Genomic DNA, 16,172 nt, shown 5'->3' with positions numbered 1-16,172 from the left:
GCTGCCCTTAACATTTTTTCCTTCATTTCAACTTTGTTGAATCTGACAATTATGTGTCTTGGAGTTGCTCTTCTTGAGGAGTATCTTTGTGGTGTACTCTGTATTTCCTGAATTTGAATGTTGTCCTGCCTTATTAGGTTGAGGAAGTTCTCCTGGATGATATCTTGCAGAGTGTTTTCCATCTTGGTTCCATTTTCCCGGTCACTTTCAGGCACACCAATCAGATGTAGATTTGGTCTTTTCACATAATCCCGTTTTTCTTGGAGGCTTTGTTCATTTCTTTTTACTCTCTTTTTCTCCACACTTCTCTTCTCGCTTCATTTCATTCATTTGATCTTCAGTCGCTGATAGTCTTTCTTTCAGATGATCGAGTTGGTTACTGAAGCTTGTGCGTTTGTCACGTAGTTCTTGCATTATGGTTTTCATCTCTATTGGTTCTTTTAAGGACTTCTCTACATTGATTATTCTAGTTAGCCATTCGTCAAATCTTTTTTCAAGGTTTTTAGTTCCTTTGCACTGGTTACGTAGTTCCTTCTTTAGCTCTGAGAAGTTTGATCGACTGAAGCCGCCTTCTCTCAGCTCATCAAAGTCATTCTCCGTCCAGCTTTGTTCCGTTGCTGGTGATGAGCTGCATTCCTTTGGAGGGGAATTGCGCTCTAATTTTTTGAATTTCCAGCTCTTCTGCACTGCTTTTTCCCCATCCTTGTGGTTTTATCTGCCTATGGTCTTTGATGATGGTGACGTACTGATGGAGTTTTGGTGTGGATGTCCTTTCTGTTTGTTAGTTTTCCTTCTAACAAGCAGGACCCTCTGCTGTAGGTCTGTTGGAGTTTGCTTGAGGTCCACTCTAGACCCTGTTTGCCTGGGTATCAGCAGCAGAGGCTGCGGAAGATAGAATATTGCTGAACAGCAAGTGTTGCTGTCTGATTCTTGTTCTGGAAGCTTCGTCTCAGGGGTGTACACTGTCGTGTGAGGTGTGAGGTGTCAGTCTGCACCTAGTAGGGGAATATCTCCCAGTTAGGCTACTCAGGGGTCAGGGACCCACTTGAGCAGGCAGTCTGTCCGTTTTCAGATCTCAACTTCCGTGCTGGGAGATCCACTGCTCTCTTCAAAGCTGTCAGACAGGGGCGTTTACCTCTGCCGAGGTTTCTGCTGCTTTTTGTTTACCTATGACCTGTCCCCAGAAGAGGAGTCTACAGAGGCTGGCCAGCCTCCTTGAGCCGTAGTGGGCTCCACCCAATTCAAGCTTCCTGGGAGCTTTGTTTACCTACTCAAGCCTCAGCAATGGCAGGTGCCCCTCCCCCAGCCTTGCTGCCACCTTGCAGTTAGATCTCAGACTGCTGTGCTAGCAATGAGGGGGGCTCCGTGGGCGTGGGACCCGCTAGGCCAGGTGTGGGATATAATCTCCTGATGTGCCGTTTGCTAAGACCCTTGGTAAAGCGCAGTATTAGGATGGGAGTTACCCGAATTTCCAGGTGTCGTGTGTCTCAATTTCCTTTGGCTAGCAAAAGGAATTCCCTTCCCCCTTGTGCTTCCCAGGTGAAGCAATGTCTCGCCCTCCTTCAGCTCTTGCTGGTCAGGCTGCACCTGCGGACCAGAGCCAACTGTCTGACACGACCCAGTGAGATGAACCCAGTACCTCAGTTGAAATTGCAGAAATCACCCGTCTTCTGTGTCGCCCCTGCTGGGAGCTGGAGGCTGGAGCTGTTCCTATTTGGCCATCTTGGACATGCCCCCCTGTTTATAAAAATTCTAAGGTCCAACTTCTGATGGTGTATTTTAGGTGTCAACTTGACTGGGTTAAGGGATACCCACATCGCTGGTAAAGTATTATTTCTCAGTATGTATGTGAGGGTGTTTCTGAAAGAGATTGGCGTTCGAATTGGTGGACTGAGAAAGAAAGATCTGTCTTCACCTAGTGTGAGTGGGGACTATCAGATTGCTTGAGGATGCAGATAGAACAAAAAGGCAGAGGAGAAGCAAGTTTTCTCTCTCTTCTGTAACTGGGACACCTGTCTGCTTCTGCCCTTGGACATCAGAACTCTAGGTTCCTCAGTCTTCAGACTTCTGAAACTTCAGACACTGGAATACCAGTGGCACCCTAGTTCTCAGGCCTTTGGTTGCAGACTAATAGTTATACCATCGGCTTCTCTAGTTCTCAGGCCTTGGGATTTGGACTGAGCTATGGTATCAGCTTTCCTGGTTCTCCAGCTTATATGTAGCATATTATGGGACATCTCAGCCTTCATAATTATATGAACCAATTTCCTTAATACATCCCCTTTCATATCTCTCTCTCTCTCTCTCTCACCTTCTCTGTCTGTCTCTCTGTTTCTCTCTCCTCTATTGGTTCGGTTTCTCTGGAGAATCCTGATTAATACACAACCCTAAATGAGAATCCAAATAAATGGCAAGAAGAGGGGAAAAAATATCCTAACACATCTAGATAGGAGTGCAGATAATTAGACTTTTGGTTCCCTGAACAACAATAAAATCTGTTTTTTTGGCCTTCAAGTCTAATGAAAAGAATAATAAACAAAATTACCTGAAGGAATTATATTCTGAATAGTCTATGATTTGGCCAAACACTTGATTTTATACAACTTTCTCCTCTGAATTTTCTTAGTACAGTAGTGATCACCATTTTATAGTACTATGATTTCCCCCTTGTATTATAAATATGTAGGAGTACCTCTTCTTTTTCTACATTGACAATAGGATTAAGCCAACTTGTCTTTGCACTTTAAGACTAACCAAATCTATCCAAATCAAATAGCTACTGAACAAATACTTGTTTATTTAGATAATAAACATAACAAAGGTAGGATTAAATAAGATAATATATGTCCTTGGTTCCCAAAGTGTGTGCTGAGGTACCCCAGGGTGCCCAAGTACATTCACGGGGTGCTGTAGATAGTTTGAAATTTTAAGGGAAACAAGGCAGTATTCAATACTTAGCAGACACCATTTGAACTGCTAGCTCAAGGTCAAAGTTTTAACATGGGATTGACCTATATTCCTTTTGATAACATGTCTTCATTGAGCTGAGTTTTTTGGTAGCTGCTGCAATTAAAAGCAAGCATTGTGTAGAAATCAATGTGGAACATAAAATAAGGGTAGTGTATCCAATCTGATTCCAAGTTGGGAAGTTTGTGCCCAACAGGTATATACATTCTATTAGTACATAATTTTGGTTAAGAATTAGATAAAATATTTTTAAGTATTTTTTTCAAATGGCTACTAAGTTGTTAGAACATAAATACTAAAGTTTTTTGAATCCAAATACTTAATATATGAAACTGTTAGGTGTTTCTTTTGGTCTTGGGGCACCAAGAAAAAATTACTATGGGCATCATAAACCAGAAATTGTGGAGACCTGAGCCTTTTTTTTTTTTTTTTTTTTTTTTGAGACAGAGTCTTGCTCTCAGACTGGAGTGCAGTGGTGGGATCTCAACTCACTGCAACGTCTGCCTCCTGGGCTCAAGTGATCCTCCTGCCTCAGGCGCCCAAGTAGCTGGGGCTATAGGCATGCACCACCACACCTGGCTAATTTTTGTATTTTTAGAGGACATAGGGTTTTGCCATGCTGCCCAGGCTGGTCTCAAACTCCTGGGCTCAAGAAATCCCCCCACTTCAGCCTCCCAAAGTGCTGGGATTATAGGTGTGAGCCACCACACCTGGCCAACTTGAGTCTTAGCTGAGTATGCAGTGCATAGAAATTCCTAGTAACTGTTAGGCAGTATAATTAATTATATGACAGATGTAAATATTTCAGTAAGCTGCGAATTTGTGTAACACTTTATTTCAATGGCATCAAAATCTAAGAAATCAAGGAGGAAAAGTCATGAAAGTGGGGGAGGAGCAGCAATCAAGGAATCCAAAGGAAATAGAATGATTTTGTGCTTTTGATCAATAGTGAGTCAGTTTCTGCTTAGCACTAATAAATCCCTTAGGAGGGAGCATGATTAAAAATTTGCCATTTGATGCATTTCTTTTTCCCATAGGGATAATCTAATGAGTGGAATGCCTTCAGGAGGCCACCCACATATTATCCCCAAAGGATCAATCTCAAATGGCAGCAGTACTACCACACTCTAAATAACATCTCTACCTGCCCACTCCCATTGATGCTGTACACATTTACTTCCCTAACTCTGTTCTCTTCCCTGAACTCATCTCATATCCTATTATTTACTTATACCCATTTGGATTTCTAATAGACATAAAAAACTTAACATTTCCCCCCAGGAGTCTATTAATTTTCTTCCTGTACACACTGTCCTTACTCCAGGTCTGCTCTGTCTCAAGTCTTCCTCATCTCAATAAATGATATCTGAATTCATTATAGCAATTGCTCAGGCCAAAAGCTTTGGAGTCATCTTGATATCTCCCTTTCCCTCAGACTCCACATTCTATACATAAGAAGTCTTGTGGGCTTCTGATGACATCTGCTCACTTCTGCTGCATAGCCTATGCCACCACTCCTTTTGCCAGGACTACTGCAGCAGCCCCCAAAGTCTCCTTGTCCCATTACAGTATACTTTTCACATAGTAGCTGGAGTGATCACTTCAAAATCAGATATCACTTTAAAGCTATATGATGACTTCTTACCGCTTTTGGGATAAATTTCAAACTCTACCACATCTTCTAAGGATTTTCATGATTATCACAATACTTCTTTGACCTCACCACCTGATCAACTTGACTTCTTCCTCTTATTTCCCCTCCTCTTCTTATTTTTGATAAATCACAATTTTATACCTTTATGGGGTACCATGTGATATTTATTATGTATATACATAAGCACACAAAATGTGGGATGATTAAATCAAGCTAATTAACATATCCATCACCTCACTTATTTATCACTTTTTGTGGTAAGATGTGAAGTCTAGTCTCTTATTTTGAAATATGCAATGCATTATTGACTACAGTCATCCTCTGTTCAACAGATCTCAAAAATATATTCCTCCTGTTTATCTGAAACTTGTAGCCTTTGACCAACAACTCCCCATTCCCTCCTCCTGCTTCCTCCAGCCTCTGGTAACCATCATTCTACTGTCTACTTCATGAGCTCAGTTTCAGCTTGACTTCTTCATAGCACTTATTACACACACTCTCTCTCTCTATATATATATACACATTCATATATATACATATACACATATACATATGTGTATATACATATAGATATACATATATTCATATATGCATATATACACACCCATGTATCTACATACACACACACACATATATATGTATTTATTTGTTTGTTTGGCTTGATTTTTTTTTAGAGACAAGGTCTCAATATGTTGCCAGGCTGATACCAAACTCCTGGCCTCAAGCAATCGTCCCACCTTGGCCTCCCAAAGTGCTGGAATTACAGATATGAGCCACTGTGCCCAGCCTTGGCTTGCATTTTCTACCTCCTCCCCACTAGAATGTAAACTCCAAACAAATAAGAACTTTATATATTATATTCATTGCAGTATCTTCAGCACCTAGAATAGCGAATGGACAATACATATTTATTGAGATGAGATATTTTGATCTCAAACAACAGGAGCTCAATCTGGATGCCTGATGTGGCTATTGAGAATACCAGTTCTGCCATGGTGATATGAATTAGTGACTAGGGAGACTTAGGTGAGAATATATTGTTAGAACAGTGATAATATCTTATTTTGATACTTTAAGGTTTATAAAACCCTTTCACATACATAATCTCCTTTGATTCTCACTCTAACTCTGGCAATGCCAGCACAGCTGACTAGGAATTATTACCCCATTTTGAGAATGTATAAACTTTCTCAGACAGTAAAAGATATCTCGAAAATCATGCAGTGCTTGTGACCATCAGGCCAATGAGGATTATTTTTGGAATTTCTATGGTGGGAGGCAGTGTTAGAACAGTGGTTTAGGGATACAAACTTTGGAAGCATGGAGATCTGGTTCTTATTCAGCCACTTACCAGCCAGACATTTACTTTTCCCCACCTGTAAAATGGGGCAATAGGATCAGTTGAAAGAACTTATGTACAGCTGTTAGCACTGTAAGTGCCTGGCATGTAGCAGTTGGCTGATCTATGTGCATATGGGTGTATCTGTTTTATTAGACACTAGGATGTTTTGGGGCAGCTAGTTCAGCCTGGTCTCCCTGCCATCATTTGGATTCCTGAGGGAATCACTAACCCAGAGGAGATTCTTATCTGTTCCATTCTAAGCCAAGGGGAGACCTCTCTTCAAAATACGAGAGGATTCTGGAGTCTTCTTCCCAAATTGTGAACTAGAAGTCTCCAGGGCTATTCTGCATCATTTGAAGAGCCCTAGATGCCATTTCAGATGCCACACTACTCTGTACTCAAAAAATATTTCAAATAACTACCTCCCCAGTAACTCTGTTATATGCAAGGCCATGTGTCTGATCCCCAAGGCCTAGATGCTGAGAAGTTACCTGTCCCCAGAACTCAAATCTTAGAGCACTTGTGCATCAGCATCGCTTGAAAGTTAAACAAAAAAATCAGTGCTCAGGTGTCATCCCCAAAGATTTAGATTCATTTAGTTTAGCATAGAGATTCTCTATCTTTAGCATACATCAGATTCCCCTGGAGGGCTTATTAAAACAGATTTCTGGGGCCTCCAAATCCTCAGTTTCTGATTCATTCATTTTAAAGTGGGGCCTGAGAATTTGCATATTAAGTTAATTTGCATTTCAGGTGTTGCTGATGCTGCTGGTACCTGGACCACACTTTGAGAACCATTTGAATAGAGAAGGAGTACCCTAATAGCCTAACAAAATTAATCCATCATCTCTGAATGATGATCAATTATATTAGTAAGTTCCTGAGCCATCCACTTTCTTCTTTTGAACAGACATTAAATCACTATAAAATTATTCCTGAAGCTACCTGTTATTCTTTGCCAAATGTCTAGACAGTTTATCCATGTTGGGATAATGGGCCTCTCCCAGATAATGGCTCATCTTCCCTGTCATTTGCTCTTTAACAATGTAGCACCTTTGATTGCACTGCAACTTAACCATCTGAGCTTCTGCAATTCCATCCCATTTATATCTGTAGAAAATTATTTTTGGTCATAGGTTAGTGCAAAATAAAACTCTTAATTTGGATCTCTCTTCCCAGGAAGATCTGGGTTTAGACTAGGCAGCCAGTGGTTAAAGACAAAGAGTGCTGATCCAGGAGGTTTATCAGTCAGAAGTAAGAATGAATAGGAAGGTGTGCCTTTAGTTGGAGGTCACACTTGAGAATTCTACAGAGCAATTTTAAGAACAATCAGAAATCTGAAGGTTATCTCCCACAGCTTTCTGGAGCTTTGGCCCATGGTAGACAGGTAAAATCTGTGGCTATCAGAAGGCAGGTGTGGTTCTCCAGGCTAGACTGGCTGTTCAACCCCTACCTACTAGAATTTAAAAGGATGTTTCCTATTGCTGCCCAGATTCCTTTATGATAGAGAACATCTAGGATGGACGTCTTCTATAGCACATGAGAGGACCTGGGGGAGACCGAGGACTGAGGATCAAGTCTCTCTGTTTCTTTTGCATCAATGCAGTGATGGAGGCAGAGGCATTAAAAAACAAACAAACAAACAAACAAACAAAAAACAACTTTGGACCATACTAACTGTTAAATAGAGGCTTAAGGCAAAAGCTCTTACATGTGTGTGGGTAATGAGTAAAAGATGCAGCTGCAACTAATTAGGTAATACCATATTTAGAAGAAAAGAAGACTTGGTTTTGGAGATTTGTATGATACATAGAAATATACTTGACACCCATAATGTATCAAGACAAAAATAGATATACTTTTATCATAGAACTGCAAAAAAATCACTTTATGCATAAATTCTCAAAACTTTCTCTCCCTGTCACTGCTTAGATTTAATCAATGTATAAACTAATTATGTTTACTTCTTCTTAATCCTGCCTTTATCTACGACTCTGAAAAAGAACAAAATATTATCTTTGGTAGCAAGAATAAGAAAGAACATCAGAAGCTCCTACATGTTTTCCATTGCTTAGTTCTTATCTCTCTTGGCTTACCCGGTGTTGCCTCTCACAGCTGTATTCAATCAGTGCTCGTAGCCAGGAAATGCTCTGTTCACCTCTTCTCCTCCATAAGAGAGACTCGTCACTGTCTTCTTCCTTTTTCAGATAAACACTCAGCAGGCCAGTTCCCCCTCCATACATGTGGTAGAAAAAGGTCAAGCAGTGTTTTCCAGAGACTCCTCGCAGAGGCCTGGACAAGAGGCGTGCTTTTTGTCCATACACCATGTGGGAGGCCTCAATGTACATGTAGTAGCCTTGAGGTGAATGCAAAAGCAGGTATTGTTAAAAAGGACACAAATTACATTTTCTCCTTCCATAGTGTTCTTTCAGAGTGTCAAGTCAAGATGACCTGACAAAGTACTGATAAAGGGTTTTATAATTTTGAAGAATACATATTATCTAAGGAAAATAAGTTACAAAAATGAGACCAGCAAAATGATTTCTTAAATGATTTATAATTCAGTTTAATTTGTATCTTGTATAAAGGTAATTAATATACCAGTATTATGCCACTGATACAGTGGTTAACACATCAGAATTTATATTACTCATTCATGGACAATATTCTAAAGCTTCCAGATGTTGGTTTGGGGAGAGAGAGAGAATGGGTTTTGTAGCCAGGTAAATCTGGGTTCAAGTCTTGACTCTAATATTTGTTGTCTATGTGATTCTGGTCTAATGAATAATCTCTGAACTTACATTCATCTTTTTAAGATAAGGGTTAATACCTGTGCTACAGAATTGTATTAAGTAACATAATGACATACACTCACATGTCATGCATATTCCATTATTTGTTTCCTGTCCTGCTCAGTTTCTAAAATGGTTCGTGTCACCTTTTTTTTAGTCTTGAAAACATATTCTGTAATATTCTAAAATTGCCTTTCCAATTTCCTTTTCTAATTTTATTTTATTGCTATTTTAAAATTTATTGGTTTCAGGCAGAAACAGGATTAGTCGGCATGAAGATAGGGCAGTGGTGTGCTGCAGCCAACTTCCATGGGCTTCCAATAGCCCATTGTATGCATCCTCTTTCAGCTCCAAGTGACTTCACATTGGTAGCCGGAAATGGACCATGATGGGACTATTTATACCACAGAAACTGGACATGTATACAAGTCAGCACATCCTTCCCAAAGAGAGCCAGTTGGTGTTAAACAATCACTATCATGTCACTGAAGTAAAACTATATATGAATAGTAATGCAAGAGATCTTTTCTAGAGTAGTTCACTGGTAATATAATTCTGTGCATCTGAGGCCCATTTTAAAAAAGGCCCTGAATTCTACATCAGTAGTTGTTAACCTTTGATCACTTGATGAAAAGTTTAGACCTCCGCTACTTGAAAAATATACAAAGAAAGTTTGCATACAACTTTGTTGCTTTGTTTGGTGTTACATATGTGTTTGGAATGAATGTATATGTCTCCCCAAATTCATATGTTGAAGCCCTAACCCTAGTGTGATAGTAATTGGAGATGGGGCACTGGGGAGCTAATTAGGGCTAAACGAGGTCATGAGGTTGAAGCTCTCCTGATGACAGTAGTGCCCTTATAAAAAGAGACACCAGGGAGCTTGTTCTCTCTCTCTCTCTCCAGGTGCACACACCAAGAAAGGCCATGTGAGCACACAGCAAGATGTTGCCTGTCTGCAAGCTAGGAAAAGAGCCCTTACCAGGAACTAAAACAGCTGGCACGTTGATGTTGGACTTTACAGCCTCCACAACTGTGATAGGTAAATTTCTGTTGTTTAAACCACCTAGTCTATGATATTTTGTTATGGCAGCCCAAGCAAACACCAACGTTTTGCTAATTTTGATTTGTTTTTTACATATATGATGTAAAAAGTAATCTTTACAAAGTATCGTATGTCTCATTATTTCATGCAGAAATTGGTGACCAAATCAACAGGAAAAATAAAGAGATCCCAAATAATACATGCAAATGAAATGGTTTCTTTATAGTTCGAAGTTTAATTGATGAATTCTAATCATTTCCAAAAATATGGCAATTGAGATATCCCAACAAGAATTGGTTGGAAGTCCCCTCTGTGTGCCTGAGAGGTCTTTCTCCATTCTCTTTTTCTTATTTCTACAAACACAAATCTGAGTTCTGTAGGCTTATTAAAACAGTGGGAGAAAGCATCATTGGTCTTAATAAATTGTGTGCACTGTGCAACCCCTTCCCCCAGTGTTTTACTCTATAAAGTTTTCACCCTGCAAAACTGGGCTGACTCACAGGATGTGGCCTGCATCAACCAGTCACATCTAAGGAATGATGTTGCCCCAAAGAAGCAGAATCAGAGCAGAGTTCTGTATCTGTCACTTCAGGTTGCCTGTTATCAAGGCATGCTGCCACCAAAGGCTCCACTAGCTGGGGATTCCTGAATGCAGTGAACAAGTAGAAATCAAAACCTCCTTTAGGATACTCTAAAGACTACATGTATTTCAGCCCAGTTCAAAAGTAAATTTTAATTAGAAGGCTAATTGATTTAAATAAGAAATCAAAATTATGGGAGTATCTTTGATCTGGTATGTTACATTTGACATCCAGTCAACTTCAACTTTTCATCTCATTGGCAGTAGTTTCATCCAGATGCAGGCTTAAGGGAAATGGCATAGCTGCCAACTTTCCCATGATCTGCTTAAAAATAATAGCAAAAATCCTGTCAGTGTTCTGGAGTGCTCACCAATGACATCCTCATTACGAAATCCAGTGGTCAGTTTTCAGTCTTTGTCATTTCTGTACCATCAGTAACATTGGACATAGTGGTTTACCACTTCAGAAAGTAGAATTACATTCTTACCTTGGCTTGCAAGACACTGTATTCTCCTGCCTTTTCTCCTCCCTCACTGGTCACTTTTTGCCAGTTCCACTCTCTCTTTTCTGACCTCTTGACCCTGGAGTACCGCAAGGTCCAGTTTTTACTTCACTATTCTTACTACTTTGATGATCTCATCTTGTTTCAGGGCTTTAAATACCAAATATGTTGTTATATCTCAGATTTAAATTTTCAGCCTTTTTGCTGAAATCTAGACTCATTCAAACTGTCAAATCAGGTAGACATCTCACACTGAACATATTCGAAACTCAACTTCCTAACAGCCTGAAGTAGACTGAATGTTCAGTTGTTCACACCCGAAACCTGTGAGTTGCACACCACTACTCTCTTTCTCTGCTTCTCCACATCAGGGTTATCAGGAATTCCCATTGGCTCTACCTTTAAAATATATCCAGAATCCAGTCACTTCTCTTCTTATTGCCTCCACTACTATCATCCTGGTCCAGGCTGCTATCATTTCTCGCTTGGATTAATGCAACAGCTTCCCAACTACTCTGTCTGCTTCTACTCTGGTCCCCTGCAATCTCATCTCAAAACTGTATTCATAGTGCTCCTTCTAAAGCAAAAGCAAAATTGTAACCACTCATTTAAATCCTTCCTTTGGCTCAGCATTTCAGAGTAAAAGCTGAAGTCCTTACAATTAGCTTTATATAGCTATATATATAATCTATATATATATAAAAAATCTATCTATATATATATAATTATATAGCTATAGCTATATAATCTCCCACCTATTCTCTTACCTCTCTCATTCCTACTGGCTTTCTCCTCACTCACTGTGTTGCTTGGCCACACTGGCCTTTGTATTATTCCTGGAATATGGCAGGTATGCTGCTGCCTCAAGGCCTTTGTGTGTGCTAACCCTGGGTCTTCCTCTAGATATTCTCAGGTCTCACTCTCTTACCTCCTTTAAGTCTTTGCTCAGATGTTACCTTTTCTATTAGACCTGTTTTGACTATACTATTCCAAATTGCAATCCCTTTTCCCTGGCACTCCTCATTCCCTATACCCTAATTTAATATGTTTTCCATAGTTAACTGCCTCTTAATATACTGTATAATTTTCTTATTTTTATGTTTGCCTGTCTCTTTCCTTTAGAATTCACAAGGGCAGAGATTTTTTTCTTGTTTAGTTCACTGCCACGTTCCCAGGTCCTATAACAGTGCTTGGAACATAGCAGACGCTCATTAATATCTGTTGAATGGATGAATGAATGCATTTTTTTTCCCCACAGCTCTAAGCACAAACCAATTTGACCATTTCTAGGGCACATGGCTCCACCACAGTCACTCCAAATGTGGGAAGTTCTTGGCAATGAGATATTCACTTGACTATGATGCTTCAAGACAAACTAGAGCAAATCCAAGTTGTGGTAAAATTAAAGTCTTATCAAAGCAAATCATCTCGAACAAGTTCTACACTATCAGAAGTATTTTTAAAATGAACACATAAGATAATTCTTTGAGTTCATTACCTTCATTCTTTCACTGGTAAGCAAATTGGTCCACAAGAAGCACGGGTTTTTGCACATTCAGTGATGAAAGGAACCTTCTTCTTTTGTACATATTTTCTTTAACATTTTCTAACTTAAGTTAGGTCAATGTAAACAATAATACAGATATACATAATCCTAACAGAAGGGTGTGTCTAATTTAATTCCATGGAGAGAGAGATCAAGGCATGAAAATGACCATGGTATATCACTTAGCTATGTACAAAGGAATCCCATGCTATCCTACACATAAGTTAGTAGCATGGTAGATGGAAACAATACCCTAATACATTTAACTTAAAAAACATTTCCTCCCAAAGTGATTTTTAAGACAAGAAAAAAATTTTCACACCTGGCTTTGGAGCTCTGAAAAGGCCCACTTGAATCCCAGGTAAAGGACCTTAGCTATAGATGAACTTCTCAATAGCGGGGAAAAGCTCCTCTGAAGATGCTGTCACTGGGGAACTGGAAAGTAGAGACTAAGGGCCCTGAAACATGAAGTCTTTTCAAAATGGAAGGGAAGCAATGAATTAAACATGAGAGAGATGACCTAAGAATTGTCTTTTGTTTAGGGATGATGGTTGTGCATTCCTACTGGTAACAGTACAAGTCTTGACCAAGATTACTCTGAGATTCTGGAAGAGAGGAAAACTCTTAATTATCCCCAGGATCATTTGATTGACTTCTTTCTTTCATGGGCACAATGGACTAATTCATTTACTTTGTGAAGGTTAAGCACTAGTCTGGTTGCCCAGTTCTTCCCAACAGGTTGGGACTCTAACTAAATCAGGGATGGCCTGCATAGCCTCCTCTAACCATCTGTTCTTTGGAGCACACATACCTCTACAGATGTGACTCCTGAAGTCTACTATGCTTTCAGTTTATGCACCTCTGGGCCGCAGGTATCAGGCTGAAACTATTTACTAAGGTTTCCAGTTCCAGAAACCTTTGTATTTACTACCATAAAATATGAGGAGGAGGTTCCAAGATGGCCAAACAGTTCCAGTCTACAGCTCCCAGCGTGAGCGACACGGAAGACGGGAGACTTCTGCATTTCCAACTAAGGTACCGGGTTCATCTCACTGGGGCTTGTTGGACAGTGGGTACAGCCCATGGAGTGTGAGCCGAAGTAGGATGGGGCATCATCTCACCTGGGAAGTGCAAGGGGTTAGAGAATTCCCTTTCCTAGCCTAGGGAAGCCGTAACAGATGGTACCTGGAAAATCAGGACACTCCCACCCTAATACTGTGGTTTTCCAACAGTCTTAGCAAACGGCACACTAGGAGATTATATCCCGCCCCTGGCTTGGAGGGTCCCACAGCCACAGAGCCTCCCTCACTGCTAACACAGCAGTCTGAGATTGAACCACTAGGCAGCAGCGGGGCTGGAGGAGGGGCGTCCACCGTTGCTGAGGCTTGAGTAGGTAAACAAAGCAGCCAGGAAGCTCGAACTGGGTAGAGTCCACTGCAGCTCAAGGAGGGCTGCCTGCCTGCCTCTGTAGACTCCACCTCTGGGGGCAGGGCATAGCTGAACAAAGGCAGCAGAAACTTCTGCAGACTTAAACGTCCCTGACAGCTTTGAAGAGATAGTGGTTCTCCCAGCATGGAGTTTGAGATCTGCGAATGGACAGACTGCCTCCTCAAGTGGGTCCCTGACCCCTGAGTAGCGTAACTGGGAGATACCTCCCAGTAGGGGCCGACTGACACCTCATACAGCTGGGTGCCCCTCTGAGACAAAGCTTCCAGAGGAAGACTCAGGCAGCAACATCTGTCGTTCTCCAGTTTTGCTGTTCTGCAGCCTCTGCTGGTGATACCCAGGCAAACAGTCTGGAGTGGACCTCCAGCAAACTCCAACAGACCTGCAGCTGAGGGTTCTGACTGTTAGAAGGAAAACTAGCAAACAGAAAGGACATCCACACCAAAACCCCATCTGTACATCACCAGCAAAGACCAAAGGTAGATAAAACCACAAAGATGAGGAGAAAACAGAGCAGAAAAACTGAAAATTCTAAAAATCAGAGCACCTCTTCTCCTCCAAAGGAATGCAGCTGCTCACCAGCAACGGCACAAAGCTGGACGGAGAATGACTTTGACGAGTTAAGAGAAGAGAGCTTCAGATGATCGGTAGTAACAAACTTCTCCAAGCTAAAGGAGAATGTTCAAACCCATCGCAAAGAAGCTAAAAACCTTGAAAAAGGATAAGACGAATGGCTAACTATAATAAACAGCATAGAGAAGACCTTAAGCGACCTGATGGAGCTGAAAACCATGGCACAATAACTACGTGATGCATGCACAAGCTTCAGTAGCCGATTCGATCAAGTGGAAGAAAGGGTATCAGGGTATCAGTGATTGAAGATCAAATGAATGAAATGAAGCGAGAAGAGAACTTTAGAGAAAAAAGAGTAAAAAGAAACAAAGCTTCCAAGAATTATAGAACTATGTGAAAAGACCAAATCTACGTTTGATTGGTGTACCTGAGAGTGACGGGGAGAATGGAACCAAGTTGGAAAACACTCTTCAGGATATTATCCAGGAGAACTTCCCCAACCTAGCAAGGCAGGCCAACATTCAAATTCAGGAAATGCAGACACGAAAGACCCTTCAAAACATCAGTGAATCCAGGAGCTGATTTTTTTAAAAGATCAACAAAATTGATAGACTTCTAGCAAGACTAATAAAGAAAAAAAGACAAAAGATTCAAATAGACACAATAAAAAATGATAGAGGAGGTATCACCACCGATCCCACAGAAATACAAACTACCATCAGAGAATACTATAAACACCTCTATGCAAATGAACTAGAAAATATAGAAGAAACGGATAAATTCCTGGAAACATATGCCTTCCTAAGACTAAACCAGGAAGAAGTTGAATCCCTGAATAGACCAATAGCAGGCTCTGAAATTGAGGCAATAATTAATAGCGTACCAACCAAAAAAAATCCAGGACCAGATGGATTCACAGCCGAATTCTACCAGAGGTACAAAGAGGAGCTGGTACCATTCCTTCTGAAACTATTCCAATCAATAGAAAAGGAGGGAAACCTCCTTAACTCATTTTATGAGGCCAGCATCATCCTGATACCAAAGCCTGACAGAGACACAACAAAAAAAAGAGCATTTTAGACCAATATCCCTGATGAACATCGATGCAAAAATCCTCAATAAAATACTGGCAAACCAAATCCAGCAGCACATGAAAAAGCTTATCTACCATGATCAAGTTGGCTTCATCCCTGGGATACAAGGCTGGTTCAACATACACAAATCAATAAACATAATCCAGCATATAAACAGAACCAAAGACAAAAACCACATGATTATCTCAATAGATGCAGAAAAGGTCTTTGACAAAATTCAACAGCCCTTCATGCTAAAAACTCTTAATAAACTAGGTATTGATGGGACATATCTCAAAACAGTAAAAGCTATTTATGACAAACCCACAGCCAATATCATACTGAATGGGCAAAAACTGGAAAAAATCTCTTTGAAAACAGGCACAAGACAGGGATGCCCTCTCTCACCACTCCTATTCAACATACTGTTGGAAGTTCTGGCCAGGGTAATCAGGCAAGAGAAAGAAAGAAAGGTATTCAGTTAGGAAAAGAGGAAGTCAAATTGTCCCTGTTTGCAGATGACATGATTGTATACTTAGAAAACCCCATCGTATCAGCCCAAAATCTCCTTAAGCTGATAAACAACTTCAGCAAAGTCTCAGGATACAAAATCAATGTGCAAAAATCACAAGCATTCCTATACACCAATAA

The 16,172-nt window shown here is 40.4% G+C and overlaps 1 protein-coding gene and 1 long non-coding RNA gene across 3 annotated transcripts in view; one reads left to right on the top strand and one right to left on the bottom strand.

The window, feature by feature from the left end:
* Positions 1-10,025, top strand: part of LOC105532074 — a 48,854-nt gene extending 38,829 nt beyond the window's left edge. The window contains exon 4 of the long non-coding RNA XR_001004909.1: positions 9,662-10,025. This is a non-coding gene — a long non-coding RNA (uncharacterized LOC105532074). The remainder of the gene's footprint in view (positions 1-9,661) is intronic.
* The window catches only part of MAMDC2 (MAM domain containing 2), a 174,184-nt gene that overhangs the window by 7,252 nt on the left and 150,760 nt on the right, over positions 1-16,172 (bottom strand). For both annotated transcript variants that reach the window (XR_001004910.1, XM_011970153.1), the window contains exon 12: positions 8,060-8,319. Coding sequence is in view for 1 of the 2 variants with exons in the window: in XM_011970153.1 (XP_011825543.1) it covers positions 8,060-8,319 (260 nt within the window). In the remaining variant the exon portion in view is untranslated. The remainder of the gene's footprint in view (positions 1-8,059; positions 8,320-16,172) is intronic.

Source organism: Mandrillus leucophaeus, unplaced genomic scaffold (assembly GCF_000951045.1).
Source record: "Mandrillus leucophaeus isolate KB7577 unplaced genomic scaffold, Mleu.le_1.0 Scaffold93, whole genome shotgun sequence".
Classification (NCBI taxonomy): Eukaryota; Metazoa; Chordata; class Mammalia; order Primates; family Cercopithecidae; genus Mandrillus; species Mandrillus leucophaeus.
Note: the sequence above shows the minus strand (reverse complement) of the source record. Positions and strands in the feature narration are given on the sequence as shown.